A 15,651-nucleotide genomic window follows, 5' to 3' on the forward strand; every position below is an offset into this window, starting at 1 on the left:
TTTAAAAAAGTCAACATCCTCTAAAATTAAGATTTCTAATCTCGCTGAAGTAAGAAAGACTGTAAATATAGGTACTTGATCTAGTTCAGAACTGAAACATGGAACCAGGAATGACTGAGCAGAATAACTGAATTCTCTACAAGGTAGAAAAAGTCATAGTAGTTGTTCTTAACAAGAGAGGAACAAAAATACCATAGTAGAAGAACAGAACAAGGGGGTTGTACATTATAAAAACTTGGTATAATGTTCCTAGGGCACAAAGAAGTCACCTGAGAACTCAGATACAAGAATAAAACCAACTAAGAGATACTGAAATGTGATGCTTTTTATAACAGAAGTAGCTCACTCAGACAGCGAGGCATATAGGCTTCTAAAGAAAAATGCAATTTTTATAGTCATTGGGAGGTGAGCATTTCAGGTTCAGGCTGAAATAGAACTGAGCAGAAATGAACTCCTTATCCAAGAACCTATCTGCCCAATATGTTTTTTCTTGTCGTTTCTGAAAGCACTGTATTTCCTGGATATATTGTTCTATCCATGCCCTGAATCCTTTCCCCAAAAAACATGTCCAGACCACTGTGTGTGTGTTTTGTATGCCTTCAAGTCATTTCTAATTTATGGTGATCCTAAGGTGAAGCTATCACAGGGTTTTCTTGGCAAGTTTCATTAGAGAGGGTTTGCCATTGCCATTCTCTGAGCCTGAAAGTATGTGACTTGCTCAAGGTCATCCAGTGTGTTATAATGGCCAAGCGGGGATTTGAACCTAGTCCTAGTCCAATGCTCACATTACACTATACCATGCTGGCATATTTCCCCAATAATCATGTCACATCATGGGTTCGGCTGTGGCATAGTGAGTTTCCCCCAGCTTTACAGCACTGAATAATTTACTTGGAAAAAGCATGATTTCTAATTCAATGTAGTGCAGCCAATATGTGATAAGAATTCTGATGGACTTAGCATGGATTTATATAGTGGCATTTTCAACATTTGTGGGAATTTTTTAATTTTAAAAACTTCCATCTTGAACCATCTTTAGCACAAAGGTCCAAAGCACAGTGCAGAAATAATCCAGTTTGAGATGGCCTTAACTGCTCTGGCTCGATGCTAGGGGATCATGGGGATTGTAGTTTTGTGAGACATTTAACCTTCTCTGTGAGATTGCTCTGGGGCCACAATAAACTGCAATTCCCAGGATTCCCTGGCACTGAACCAGGACAATTAAAGTGGTCTCAAACTGGATTATTGCTGCAGTGTGGATTGGACCAAAGTTTGTCTTTTTCTACAATAATATTTTACCGGTAATGTGTGACTCACCAGTCCCAATACCAACCCTTCAGGAAACAGTTTTAAAAAAGAAAGATATCCCCCATCTTCAGTCTGAAATAACACCATCCGTTCCACTATCTCAGTATGATGCATTTATTGACCAGTCCATAATCTCAGTGGTTTAGTTCAAACACAAAGTTAAATTATAATTTTTGGTGTTACATAAGTGCCCTTTCTGAAGCCTTAAACTTGAACATCCTTCTTCCTTTCCCCTCTCTCCTTTTCTGGTGCATTAGCGAAAACACTGGAAATATCTGCAGGGCTTTTTTTTTTTTTTTTGCTATGTGTAACCAAGGAAGTGACATTAATTTAAACCATGCCTTGCTGAAACAAGTCAAGAATGAACTGAGCTTGTACTGTTTCGATAACCATGTATGTAATGTGGCAACAAATGAATTTATCACACTAGTGAGATCCCACAGGAAAACTGGAGTTAAACGAGAGCTAAGTTAAATTTGAATTTAAACAGAACTTGCAAATTCAGAAAGTTTATCATGGTCATTGCTGCTAAAATGAAATAATGGTTTGTTCCGAATTTAAAAACCTGCTGGTTTCCTCCGCTTTAACTGCGGATTAACTTTATGTTAATTCACGTTAACTGCGATGTCGTGTGATAAACTCTGGTTGTCTTTGCTTTATATCGCATTTAACTTCTGTTTTCCCATGGGATCTTGTTAGTGTGATAAACTCCAAAGTGTGCTTGGTTTAAACGTGGAAGTGAATGTTTCTAATCCATTGCACTCAGCAGTGGTTGGTGGCTCCAATGTCAGTATGGGAATGAATGTGCTCTAACTTTTAGTCAGAACTTTAAGGGACACATTCAAAATGCTGAATCTATTTTAGGAGACAGGATTTCTGCTTTCAAGTTCAGATTAAACTCCAGAGTAGATTCATCTGATACCAGAGCCAAGAACCATCATAGAATGCAAGTGTGTGGGAACTGGAAACATTCACTTCCTCATCTAAATCAGCCACATCTTATTGTAATGTTGTATTTACAGAACAAAATCCACAATACCTTTATTGGCCAGCCAAAATACATAAAATACATAATGTATGCTTTTGGAATGCCACTGGTTTCTTCATAAGGTTGACAAAAACCATACAGGAGGAAGAAAAGTTATGGTGTTGGAGTCACAGTTATGTTTATAGTTCATTGAAAGACAAATTCAGTTCAGTCTTGTCTTGTTTCTCTATACCTCTGGTTAATTCTCATATTATTAAATGATAGTTTGGTATTATGTCCAAAATAAGTGGATAATTTATTTGCTCGGTGCTGGATACTTATTACTACTGTACTTTCCATTTAAAATGATAATGATTCCTAATGTGAAATGTTTTTCTTGAATGGCATTATTTATTTGTTAGAAATGGTAGGATCTGAGATGTTTGTAAGAAGATGGATCATTTCACAATTGTGACATGAAGGAACAGAGCTCTGCAATTCTTCTACAGTTTGGAATTAAGAGTTCCTGTTGAACAAATAACTCATTATATGGTTAGGCACAATAGCAGATGCAGGTAGACAAGAGATGTCACTCCATATGTGGGAGATATACAATGGCAGCCCTCAGTGTTCCTGTGTGAACAAGATCTGGACCACCATGTATGAATACAAACAGTAACATTTGCTTCTTCAAGCTCAATTTCCAACAAGTGTCAGTCAATTATTATTGCTTAGGAGCAGGGTTTCCCATACCTAAGAAAGGATATCTTTATAAATAAATCAGGTGAACGCGATGGCTCCTTCTCATGCATATTTCCCACACAAAAACAGATTGGAATACAAGTAGAGTTCCCAAGATTAAATCTAAAAGCCTGAAACAGTACTATTCTGAAAATGTTAAAAAGAATTGGCAACATGAAAAGAGGATGTTATTGTCTATGGAGTGACTGAGAGCAAAGATATGTTTATACTAAATTCTTTTCATGTGCTTACTTTAAAGGAACAGGAAATATTTTTAAATAGTTTTATTTATTTTTCTCTTTATATTTTTATATTAATCATTAAATTAGCAAGATTTTAAAGAACATGTGCATGCACACACACTTATTTTTACTCTTTCCCAGGTGGTTAACTCATGTTGTACATTACAGGATTATAATTATTTTTGTCATTTACAGAAATATGCTGATCTTATTCCTGGAGCTACTGTTGGAGAACTCCAAAAAGATTCTGGCAATGTTCTGCAGTTGATTATTGATGCATATAAGGTACTTTTAAAAATAATTATTATGATATTTTCATTACATGTGTGAACTTTTTGACTTGGGGCCCTTTCACACTACACAGTTATAGTGTTATTATTCCACTTTAATTGCTATGGCTGCCTCTTATGGTGGAATCCTGGGGCTTGTAGTTTTGTCAGAGGTAGTAGAAGAGCAACCTGGCTGAGCATTTTAAATACTTCTTCCTAAACTACAAACCCCAGAATTCCATAGGATGGAATTGTGGCCGATAAAGTGGAATCCTAGTGCTATAGTCATGCAGTGTGAAACTGGTGTAAATTTTACGCTCCAAAGGAATTAATTTACTTATGCTATGTGTTTGCATACATTATGATGGTTATGCAGTCTCTTGACATGTCAGGACAGCCTTTCTCATCAAGGATGAGGAAAATTATGAATAATATTTACCTCCCTGCTTCAGGCTAATTTTACCTCCATACCTGCTTCAGGCTAACTTAAAAAAATGGGGGAAAGACTGTGGTTTGGGTTTTACTATGATTACCAAGAAGGTTGTGGGTGAGCTAGCATGATTCATAGTTTGAAGGTACTTCCAAAGGTGTGGTTTTTCATGAATTGTTTTGCCACATTCACAAAATTTTCCAGGGAGTCCAGATGTCATTGTTTTCACTTTGTATTCCTCTCCGGGTGCATCTACACTGTAGAAATTATGCAGTTTGACACCACTTTATAGAATCCTGTTTTGTTGTTTTGGTTTTGGGGGTTTTTTTTTAGTTTTAAAAGATTTTTAGGCTTCTGTGCCAGAAGAGTGCTGGTATCTCACCAAATTACAAATCCCAGGATTCTGTAGGGTGGAGCCATAGCAGTTGAAGTGATGTCAAACAGTTTTATTTCTACAGTGTAGATGCACCCTTGGTCTGTTAAAGGAGGGGAATGAAAAAGCTGCATTTGTTGTTTTTGTTGTGTACCCTCAAATAATTTCTGACTTATGGCGACCCTAAGGGGGGGATATCATGAGGTGTGGGTTTTTGTTTTGTTTTGTTTTTGCAAGATTTGTTCAGAGGAGGTTTGCCATTGCCTTCCCCTGAGGCTGAGAATACCTTTTTATTGGTAGACCAAAGACCTCTCTTTCTAAAAGCTCCCACAGAGCATGGAGGGGAAGTTGCATGTGAGACTAATAGGTATTTTTTACTGCCCAACCATGGCTGGCAGATCAGGCGATGCTCTATTCAGAGTGGACAGTACATTCCTTTTCACTTTATTGTGGTACAAGTTTAAATACTACTGCATATGTATACACACATATATACATACACATATTGTGAGGGTTTCCCCTTTCCACAAACACTGTGACAGTACAATACTACTCAATTCAGTTATACAACCCAAGAAAAATAATTCCACCACTCTGGCTCACTATCCCTTCTTTGTAAGTACTGGAATTATAATTGGCATTTGACCTCTGAATATATTGAAGTTTCTTAAGTTCTTAGGGCTTTCCACATTAAAATTGGTGGCAGAAAGCCAGGTTATTGTAATGCACAGATGTGTTGGCTTTTAAACTCTCCAGAGGATCTAAGCATACGAGGGAACTCTGAGCTGTCAAAATATTTGTTGTACGATGTTCTCATATTCCCCTTCCAGTGTGAGTCACAGCATCGAGTAAGCATGTCAGAACGTGCCTTGAGAGGTTAAAAACTGTAACAACTTTAAACCAATGTTTTCCGTCTTTGAAGCATTCATTTCAGTCACAGTCTATGTGAAATCAAAGACTGGCAAAATACAGAATTTTTAAATAAGGGCAGAAGGAAATCCCTTCACCAGCAGTTTAGTCCATTCAACGGCCAAAATGTATTTAAAAAGAGAAGGGGAATAAGTTAAACTGCAAACCCAGGTTTTGCATATTGTTTCATTCAAGAAATCTTTCAGCTACAAACATGCCCACAGGAATGTTGTAAGGCTAACAGTGCAAAAATTTCCAACTGACTTCTCTCCTATATATCTAATCTATCCAGGAAGCCAAATAAATTCCAGCACTCCCCCCCTCCCCGCAGTTACTGAAGTCACACAAGAATAACACCTTTAAATTCAACATAGTGTTTTACTTTGTTTCCCCCACATATAAAGGCAAATAAAGGACCTTCAAAGATTAACTCTGAACACTCTGATAGCAAAACTATCAGAACTAGGAGTAAATTCTTTATAAAGGGAAAAACAAAATAAAGTGAATAGATTTTAGTAGATTAGTATCCAAGTAGAATCACTCAGATAAAAAATAGATTGATGTGGTTCTCAGAGAGAAAAAAAGACCAAGCTCATCGCAAGCCTTCTTCAATGTCACATTGCCTTGATTTAAAACAACAACTGTCTGTACTTAAACTATAGGAACCCATATCCCGAGTCAACATTATCTAGAATCAACAAGGGAGAGAAACAAGACCTTCCCCCACTCATGTACATTCCTTTGAACACTGGTAATAAAACCAGCAGTCTGGAGCTATACATGTGGGAGCTCCTTGCAAATATTTGAACAGAGACAAAAAACTTGCTGCTTGAATCTATGAATCACCATGAAATACATGAGTGTGCACACAGGGAAAAAAAACCCTGCAACTTATCGATTTGTTTGGAATGAATATCTGAAAAGATATACACGTTTTATAGGATACTTGGTTATTTTTCACATTTCTAAGTTATCTTCTTGATTAGTTTCACTCATAGTCTGTCTTTCTGCCATTGAGCTCAAAAGTGCATACGTGGGTCTCCTTCTCCCCATTTGTTCCTCACAACAACTCTGCAAGGTAGGTCAGCCTGAGGGAAAACAACTGGCTCCATGTTACCCAGTGACTCTCATGGCTGAGTGAAGACAAGAACCTGGGATTTTCCAGATCCCAGTACAGCATTGTAACCATGGAACACTGAATCTCAGTTGCTCTATTGTGTTGCGTGTTGCAGAACTAAGGCTTGACACTGGGGTAAGGGGAAGTTAGCCAGCATCTAATTGCTGAATCAAAGGAAGCCATAGTTATAGTTCAGATGGTCAAAACCCAAACCGACTCTGGTGCGCTCATATTGTATTCCATGATAAATAGTTGAGACTCTGATTCTCATTTATTTGTGTATTTATTTGGCAGTATCTGTAGACTGCCATATAGCAAAATTGTCTGTATGGCTAGCAACTAGAAGTAAAACAATTTAAAACTGAATAAAGATATAATATGGCATAAATACATATGACAGTGGTCAAAAATAGCTGAAAGATGAAAGGTTAAAAAGTGAAGGGGGAAAGACCTTTGCCCAGTGCCAAAATGAGTGATTAAGGGCCAAATGTGTGTCTCTGTGGGAAGGTGTTCTACAGCCAGGGTGCCACTGCTAAAAAGGTCTTTTCCCCCAAAGGCATGTGCCACACCCTACTCAGCAGAGGCATTCAGGGAAAGTACTCCAAATAAGATTTTGAGAAGGCACTGTTGGGTAGATTATCTATCAGATATTAGTTTTCCAGTGATGTTCTAATCATTGTATCTTTCAGGCACTTCGATCCGAAATTGAACTAGAAGTGTTTGGAGACACAGAGGGACTAAACCTGGCTTTCACTGCCGTATGCAACAACAACACTGCCATTGCACATGGGAAGAAATGCTCTCACATTAAAGTGGGAGAAGTGGTAAGTAGGTTTGTATTTTATAAATGAAATGTATGATTGTGAACTAGTTGCACCCTAATCCTATAAATATATACCCCAGAGATGGCCATAGGTGAGAAACCATTTTCTTGTCTCGCACTGTATTCCCTCAGAGGTGATGTGTCAGTGATTGCATATACAGTAAGTAGTGTGTGGAATCAGTGCCTTGTAGTTGTGTGCCTTCAAGTTATTTCCAACTTATGGCGAGGCTAAGGCAACCCTATAATGGGATGTTCTTGGCAAGATTTGTTCAGAGAGGCCTTTGCCTCCTACTGGCTAGGAGAGAGTATCTTGCTCTCGGTCACCTAGTGGGTTTACATGGATGAGCAGGGACTGGAACCCTGGTCTCCAAAGTTGTAGTCCAGTGTTCAAACCATTACCCCACTCTGGCTCTCTGTTAGTGTCTTTCTACATGTGGCAAGGGAGAAGGAGAGAGGGGGATCTTTCAGTTCTCCCCCCCCTCTCAAGCACACACACACACTAATTAGCCCTATGTTTCTAAACTAGTAAAGCAGTGGTGTTCCTAGTGTTGGTGTTACCTGGTGCAGGTGGCAGCCTGCCCTGTCCCCTCCCCGCCAGCTGCCCATAGAGACCAGCCATGAGCCAATCAAGGGACCGTGGAAGGTAAGAGAACAGACATGCAGGCACATATTCCTTCTTCCCCTATACCTTAGCTAGCTTGGGTGAGCAAGCCAAGGCACCAGGAAAGATGTGGGGTAGGCATGCACACTCACCACTCCTTCTCTGGTGCCTTGTCTCCCTTGACCAAGATAGATGAGTCAGATAAAAACTAAGATAATACTTTAACTGACTTAAACTGAGATAAGTGTTTCTTCTCTTCTCTAGGTTACTTTTAACTTGACCATAAGCCTATCTGATTGTGAGAAAAGTAGAAGGACAGTCCTAATAAAGCCCGTGGGTCTCAGTGAAGCTCTGGAAATTGATATTCAGCCAGAGTGCAGCTGTACTTGTCAGAAGGGAGCAGAGGCGAATAGCTCTAAGTGCAACAATGGGAATGGCTCTTTTGAGTGTGGAGTGTGCACTTGCAAACCTGGTTACGTGGGTCCTTTTTGTGAATGTGAAGAAAAAAAATCACTGAGGACAGATGCCTGCAGAATTTCTCCTGAGCAGAAGTTTTGTAATGGAAGAGGCGACTGCTATTGTGGGCAGTGTGTTTGCCACCTGTCAGCATATGGAAATATTTATGGGCCAAACTGTGAATGCGACAATTTCTCTTGTGTGAGATTTAGAGGACTGCTGTGTGGAGGTAGGTTTACTATCTACTCAGAACCACAGTAACTATGAAAGTATTAATAGGGAATAGAATACTTTATCTGTTCTTAAGTATGACATATGGGGGCAGAGGCATCACCAGGTGGGTGAACAGTGTGTAGACCACACTGACTGACCCCTCGAAGGGCTGAAGACCTGGTGGAGTGACCCAAGACCTTTGCTGCCTCTTGTGGGAGTGGGGTCTGCTACCTCCCGGCAATGCTTCCTGGGTCTGAGTGGGCTGCTGGCCAAGTAGGAAAGGGAGTTCCCCAAAATGTCTGCCAAGTAGGAGCAGCAGCACCCCACCGCCCATCATCAGAGGTGGCCTGGTTGGCAGAAGGGGCCAGTTGGGTATGTGCCAGGCAGCCTGGAAGTGAAACTTAAATCACTACACTGGGGAGACACCAACCACAGTGGCACCACTGTGTCAAAATTGTACTGCAATTAGAACAGACACTTTTGTTCATTTTTCTTGTAAACATTTTAGGTGGCTCAGAAACTGAACTGAGATGATAAGTGGGGTTACATTAATATCTTAGAAAAGCAACCTTAGCCAGTGGTTTCTAAAAACCATAAATGACAAATGCTGCTAAATAAATAAGTAGTGTTTGGATTGGATTTTCAGCAGATGTAACACCATATACTCCATTTATGTTCTTAACTTTGATAGACTTTACATGGTGGTTTTGGAACATTTGCAAAGGCTCCTATCATGTATTCCTTTACCTGGGAGTGGCTGGGATTCTCTCTTCCTCCTTTTTAAACCATTGCAGTGGTTGGTATTCCTTTCCTCCCTCAACAACAAAATGTCCCCTGACTTATTGTTGAGTTGTTACAACCCTTCCCAGTCCCAACCATTCTGAGCATGGTGGAGAATAGGGGAGAAATGAGAGAAGTGTCTGGCTATGTCCCAGTAACCCCATAAAGCAGACTTCAGCAGATGATGTAATTATTCTTTGTCTGGCTACCAGGATATAGCCAAACACTTCTTCAGTAGCTTCAGCAGGTCTATGATAAGTTCAGGGGCAGTGGCCAGCTATTCTATTCTTACCTATACATGATTTGAGTCAGTAAATGCCACTAAACCCACTTCTGAATAAACATTTCAGTCCTGAAAAGACACTTCCACAATTCTACTGTAACAGAACCATCCACTGTAACAGAACCAGCTAAGTTGTGTTCCTCAACTCATCCTACTCACAACTCTAATTTTGGAGAGAATCATACAGCGGAACACTGCTGGCACCACTTTCCACAGCATGTGGAAGGCTACAATCCTAAACTCACTGAGTAATGAGCAAGCCTTTTTGAGCACTGCTTCACTGAGATGGCTGCCACACTGCAGAATTTATGCAGTTTTACATCTGTTTAACTGACATGGCTCAGTGCTACAGAATTTGGAGTTGTACAATTTTCAGTTGTAGTCTGTTGTAGCACCAGAGCTCTATGGCAGAGAAGGTTAATATCTCACAAAACTACAATCCAAATGCCATAGCATTAAGCCATCACAGCTAAAGTGGTGTCAAACTGCATTAATTCTGCAGTGCAGATGCAGCCTTACTTAAAAATACATTCAGGTAGCATTGTGCTATGTTGTGTGGAACAGATCATAACTTGTATCAAGACAGCTCTGCCTTTGAAAATAAAAATGTAAAAGCAAGGGTTTGTTTCAGTTGGTCACCCACCATTCCAGAGGCAGCTTTTATCATATCTTTCTCCACTAACAGTTTTTGCTCCTTGACTTTTTTCTGTTTTGTATAAGACTGCTTTCCAAGACAGGGAGTCCTATGATAAACTCCAAAACTTTCTCACTATTCAGTGATTTTAATTGGCCATAATATTGTGATAATGCAGTGCTCAGGATTTCTTCAAATTATGTAACGACTTGGGTACCATTTTAAAAAAAGATTAGAAAGAGTAAGAATTGAAGGGTGGAGGGGCTGTGATGGTGCCTGCATGAGCCAATTACACCACAGTGAGGTACCCAGCCAAGTGATCAGTGTTGGATGCCTCACTTTTGACCTCAGCAGGGTGTGTGCACAGAAAGCTGGTGAACACCACTGCAGAGTCAGAGGTAACGGGGATAATCCGGAGCAGCCGCCCATAATATTCTGGCTGGTGTAGATGAGTTCTGAGTTATTTGGAGCACTGGAAACTTGAAATGGATAGAAATCAATGACTAATTTTCATGGTCTCCTTCAGGTAATGGAGACTGTGACTGCAACAAGTGTATCTGCCACAATGGCTGGACAGGGGAGTACTGTAACTGTACCACAGCCATTGACAGTTGTATTTCTGAAGATGGGATAGTCTGCAGTGAGAGAGGTGAATGCATTTGTGGGAAATGTGTGTGTACACATCCTGGGGTTTCAGGAAACACATGTGAAAAATACCCTACCTACAGTGATCCTTGCACTTCCAAAAGGTAAATAAGTAGTCTTACATATGCTTATAAATGTCTGGTTCCATCAAATGTTCACAGGAATATTGAAGAGGTGCTGAGTGTGGTTCACAATATCCTGCTGGCTTTTATTTTTTTACTGCTGACTCAAATCTGAATACATTTTTTCTTGACTGGTGATGTACCATCCCTATGACGTGTATAGGTACTGTTACACTTCCTCATTTCACATTATTATGGGGTTCAAGCTAACAGTTGTTGTTCCACAGGGATCAGGGTCATAACTTAGTGTTTGGAAGCTGAGAGGCAAGAGGAGCAAATGTCAAAATGCATAGCTACTACTATCTTGTCTGTCAAAGCAGGGCCTGGGGTAGGGCAAGCCGCAGCAAAGAGACCCCACTGGCTAGAGACCCAGGGTAATGTCCTTCTCAGTCCAGTGGGTAACTAAATCCCTGAAAGAATAATAGAACTTGAGGAATTTTTATAAGACTAGTGCTGAGCATAAGGGTAAGGGGCTAACGCAACATTATGTACAGCCTACCATCAAGATCTAATCATACATCGCCAAGGTTGTTTGCAGCAGACCTGTAAGGCTTTCTGATTTTAAATGTAAAGGGATTAAGAGAGCCAACATGATGCAGTGGTTTAAGTGTTGGCATAGGACACTGGAAGACCAGGGTATGAATCCCTGCTTGGCTATGAGAATCTACTGGGTGACCTTGGGCAAATTACACTCTCTTGGCTTCAGAAAAAGGCAAGGGCAAACTTCCTCTGAACAAATTCTACCAAGAAAACCCCATGATAGTGTCGCCTTAAGCTCTCTGTATGTCAAAAATGACTTGAAGGCATACGACAACAAAGGATCTACTAGCAACCGCATCAAAAAGAAACCTCTGCTGTAGCTAGGCTTGTGTTAATCATTGATTTCCCAACCTCAAATTTCCTCATCAAGAGAATGAATAGCTAGCTCACTTTCGATCGGGTCTTTGTACAGCTCTGCTAGCTATTTTTAACAGGTTCCCTGATCGATAGTAACTTACATATAGATTTTTATATATCTAAATCAGGGCCACCTTCACCATCAGCTAGTGTCAAATGGCCTTCTCCAAAAGCAGACCTGAGGAGATTCACGAAAGAGCAACACAGTGTTAGTCATTTAACATATGAAAAATGTTGCCAAGAGAAGGAAGATGAACTTGTGAGCTTTTCTGCCAAATTCCTTTGTCTGGCCTATGTTCCTTGGCTTTGGGAGCATGGTAAGAGGGGAGTCCCTTTCTTTTCTCTGCCTCAGGCTGGCCTTGATCCTGGTGGTATGCACTTCATGGTGTTCAGTGGATCATTTACTCTGCCCTCTAAACCACAGTTCAGTGTGTGGCTTTGGTTAGCAGACCTCAATATTCTAGTAGAAAACAAAAGCACTTCCTTCAAGCTTGAAGTCTACACGACCCTTAGCCTAAAGTAAGTGGTGAGATCTAAAGATTGGGGGGGGGGAGGTATATCAGTGGTGAAATCTAATGGAGGGAGTAGCTGGGGTGAGATGTAAACTGGGAAATTTTCTGATTCATACTTCCATTTCTTAACCAATCACAACATTAGCTCTTAGGAGAGCTTATCTTTGTAGTTGCCACAAGCAAAATAATAATAATAATTTAAAAAAATCAGCGTGATTATCATTTGCTATTTGATGTTCTTTTGTTGCCTGTTTTATCGTACCATTTCCTGTATTCCTATGTATTTTATATGTATTATCCTATTATTTCTTAGATTGTATGCCATAGGCAGGTTTACTCTTATATATTTATTGTTTTATGTACAGCGCTGTGCAAATCTACAGCACTGTATAAATAATAATAATAATAATAATAATAATAATAATAATAATAATAATATTTAAAAATAAATTTCAAATCTCAAATTAAATGCTTAATTCAAAAGGAGTCAAAATACAAATCTGTTCTTCTCTTTAATAATGTGGACTTCAAAAATGGAATATTTGACAAATATGTTTCAACTCTGATGAGCTGATTGTGATCTTTAAGGAATACACAGTTGTACAAAAACAAAAAACAAATGTAAATTTTTGCACATCCACCAAGTGCTTAAAATTCAGCCCATACTGCTGTAATGCTGTGGTTTGCCTTCTAACTTCAAAGAAGTGCAGCATATTATGATATTAGGCAGTCGTTTGTTGGCACAATTGTTTATAGGATCATGCTTGCATTCCTTGAACTCATACAAGTTCGTTATAAGATTAGTCATTTTTTTCTGATAATTTGCATGAACAATTGATGTCATTAATTATTTCTTCATCCAGGAAGCTCAGGCTTGGTGGCAAAGCAAGATGGATATTTAATGTTTTCTGCTAACCTCTGTGGGTGTTAAAATCAATTCAGGTTTTGTTTTCTTTTGTGCTTAAATGTTTTAGCCACTTTACACTGAATTGAATTATGCTATGTCTAAATCTTTTCATAAACTATCCTGTTTTATTTTTATATACATTTACACCTTATATAAAACGTGAGTAATATCTAAGAGCAGAGCTTGGCAATTACTTTTAAGATGGTGGAATAGCATGGACCCTGAGTACCATCGTACCAACTGAACATATTTGTGCTCTACACTGTGGTTGAAGCCTTGATATCTACATAAAGTAGATTTGGGAAGCTTGATAGCTTAATTTCTTTGTAACAGTCTTCCGTTCTGGAACAATCAGTATGAATATATTAAAAAAACAAAAAACATAATAGAACTTTTTTACATATTTTAGATAGGAAGAACCTTCTATTTGATTAATGATGTTCTGACCTATAGAAATTGTTTTAACTTTTTCTAGATAGGAAAAACCCTCTATTTGATTAATGTTGCTTTGTTTTGTTTAATATCTAATGATAAATTAAGAGAAAAGAAATATTAGAGTTTGCCTTAAGCTCACAGGGTCATTATTCTATTTTTAAATGCAGTGAATATAAATTAATGATTATTACTAACTGATCCCAGAAGATATTTTATAAGATCCATTTAAAGATGAAGATTGTTTTCCCTTTTATTTGGTGCCTTGTTGTAATGGACAGAGATTGATGAGCTGTTAAATCATTTTTCTCAGGAATTGCGTGGAATGTTATTTAACATCCAACGATCAGTCACAGGAAGACTGCACTGAAATATGTAAACTGGTTGATGCCACTGTCAATAGTGAAGAAGGTCTGTACATTCTACATTTAATTTATTGCTTTGGCCTTATTAGTCATACTAGTAGGTTTCTTAGATGCAGTAGATTTATTAGGTGCATGCATTATTCATACATTATTATTATTTTTTTGCAGTTTTCCCCAATCTGGCATACTATAGATGTGTTGGAATACAAATCCCATCAAACACAGAGAGCATGTTTAATGAGTGCCTTTTAATTACTTTTTCCTCCCCTAATTATCTTCTAAAAATTTAGTCTAACTCCAGTTGCTAGTCCCAACTATCATAGACCCATTGAAGTAATGGGATTTCTATAAGTGTTGACATTCCATATTAAACTGAGGTACAGTGTATGAGAAATACTGCCCTGTGGGCAAGGTGCATGATATTGCGATGGCCAGAAAACTCCAGATGTTCTATCAAAATTATCTGGACCCATTTCAGCCTGGTTCCAGTCCAGAGCACAGGTAAAAGATGGTAGGGAGTGGTAGCCTGTTGATCTTCCTGAATCTTTTAGATGCTTTTGATACCCACTAATCATGATATCTTACTGAAACAGTTCCAATGAATTAAAGTAAGAGGCGCTGTATTATGGTTCTTCCTCTCCTATCTGTGGTGTTGGGTTAAGTGAGTAGCACTGGAGGATTCCTGCTCAGCCCCATTAAGCTATAGAATAGTGTCACAGGGTTCCATCTTGTCTCCCATGGATTCAACATCTATATGAATCCACAGGGGTGGGCTGAAAAGGAGTTTTGAGGTGGGGTGCTATCTGTGTGTGTTGTGTGTCTTCAAGTTGTTTCCAATCTATGGCTACCCTAAAGCAAACCTATCATAATATTTTCTTGGCAAGTTTCTTCAGAGGGGGTTTGTCCTTGCCATCCTCTAAGGCTTAGACTGTGTGACTTGCCCAAGCTCATCCAGTAGGCTTTCATGGCTGAGCAGGGATTCAAAGTCATAGTCCAACATTCAAACCATTAGAACACGCTGGCTCTCAACACCCAAGTCTACTTTTGCAGCTCATTCAACATCTGTACAGCCAACTCCATCAATGGCACCCAACTCTACTTCACTTTATTGTTGGAGTTGGCTGGGACTATATAGATGCTGGACGAGAGCCAGTAAACTGAAGTGGAATCCTGATAAGATGTAGGCTATGTGGACTGATAGTTTTCAAATCCAGAAATTTGGCAGGTAGGCTCCTTTCTCCTGAAGGAACAAGTGTATAGCTTAGTAGTACTCATAGATCCCTCTCTTATGTTTATTGCACAGCCTCTGGGGACATGATGGGGGTGGAAGGAAAGGGAACAGGATGGGAACAGAATGGGGCAAGGAACACATTTTACCGCATGCCAGAATGCCACTGAAGGTTCTCATGTTCTGAAGCGTTCTTGAAAATTACCTCCTCTGGGACAGATCTGGAATGGAATGGGAACTTCTGGCATTGGCGGCATTCCGGCATGCGGTAAAATGTGTCCCTTGCCCCAATATGTTCCCATCCCACTCCCTTTCGTTCCGCCCCCATCACATCCCTGGGGGCTGTGCGATAAACTTAAATGTCACTGGATTTCCAAGTGGACCCATGGCTCAGACT

The 15,651-nt window shown here is 39.4% G+C and overlaps 1 protein-coding gene across 1 annotated transcript in view; it reads left to right on the forward strand.

The window, feature by feature from the left end:
* Positions 1–15,651, forward strand: part of ITGB6 (integrin subunit beta 6) — a 53,324-nt gene that overhangs the window by 25,086 nt on the left and 12,587 nt on the right. Inside the window, exons 9-13 of the mRNA XM_089523311.1 lie at positions 3,454–3,543; positions 7,046–7,180; positions 8,045–8,465; positions 10,673–10,895; positions 13,975–14,072. Of these exons, the coding sequence (XP_089379437.1) occupies positions 3,454–3,543; positions 7,046–7,180; positions 8,045–8,465; positions 10,673–10,895; positions 13,975–14,072 (967 nt within the window). The remainder of the gene's footprint in view (positions 1–3,453; positions 3,544–7,045; positions 7,181–8,044; positions 8,466–10,672; positions 10,896–13,974; positions 14,073–15,651) is intronic.

This window comes from Sceloporus occidentalis, unplaced genomic scaffold (genome assembly GCF_023333645.1).
Source record: "Sceloporus occidentalis isolate IW3139 unplaced genomic scaffold, rSceOcc1.0.p SCAF_4, whole genome shotgun sequence".
Classification (NCBI taxonomy): Eukaryota; Metazoa; Chordata; class Lepidosauria; order Squamata; family Phrynosomatidae; genus Sceloporus; species Sceloporus occidentalis.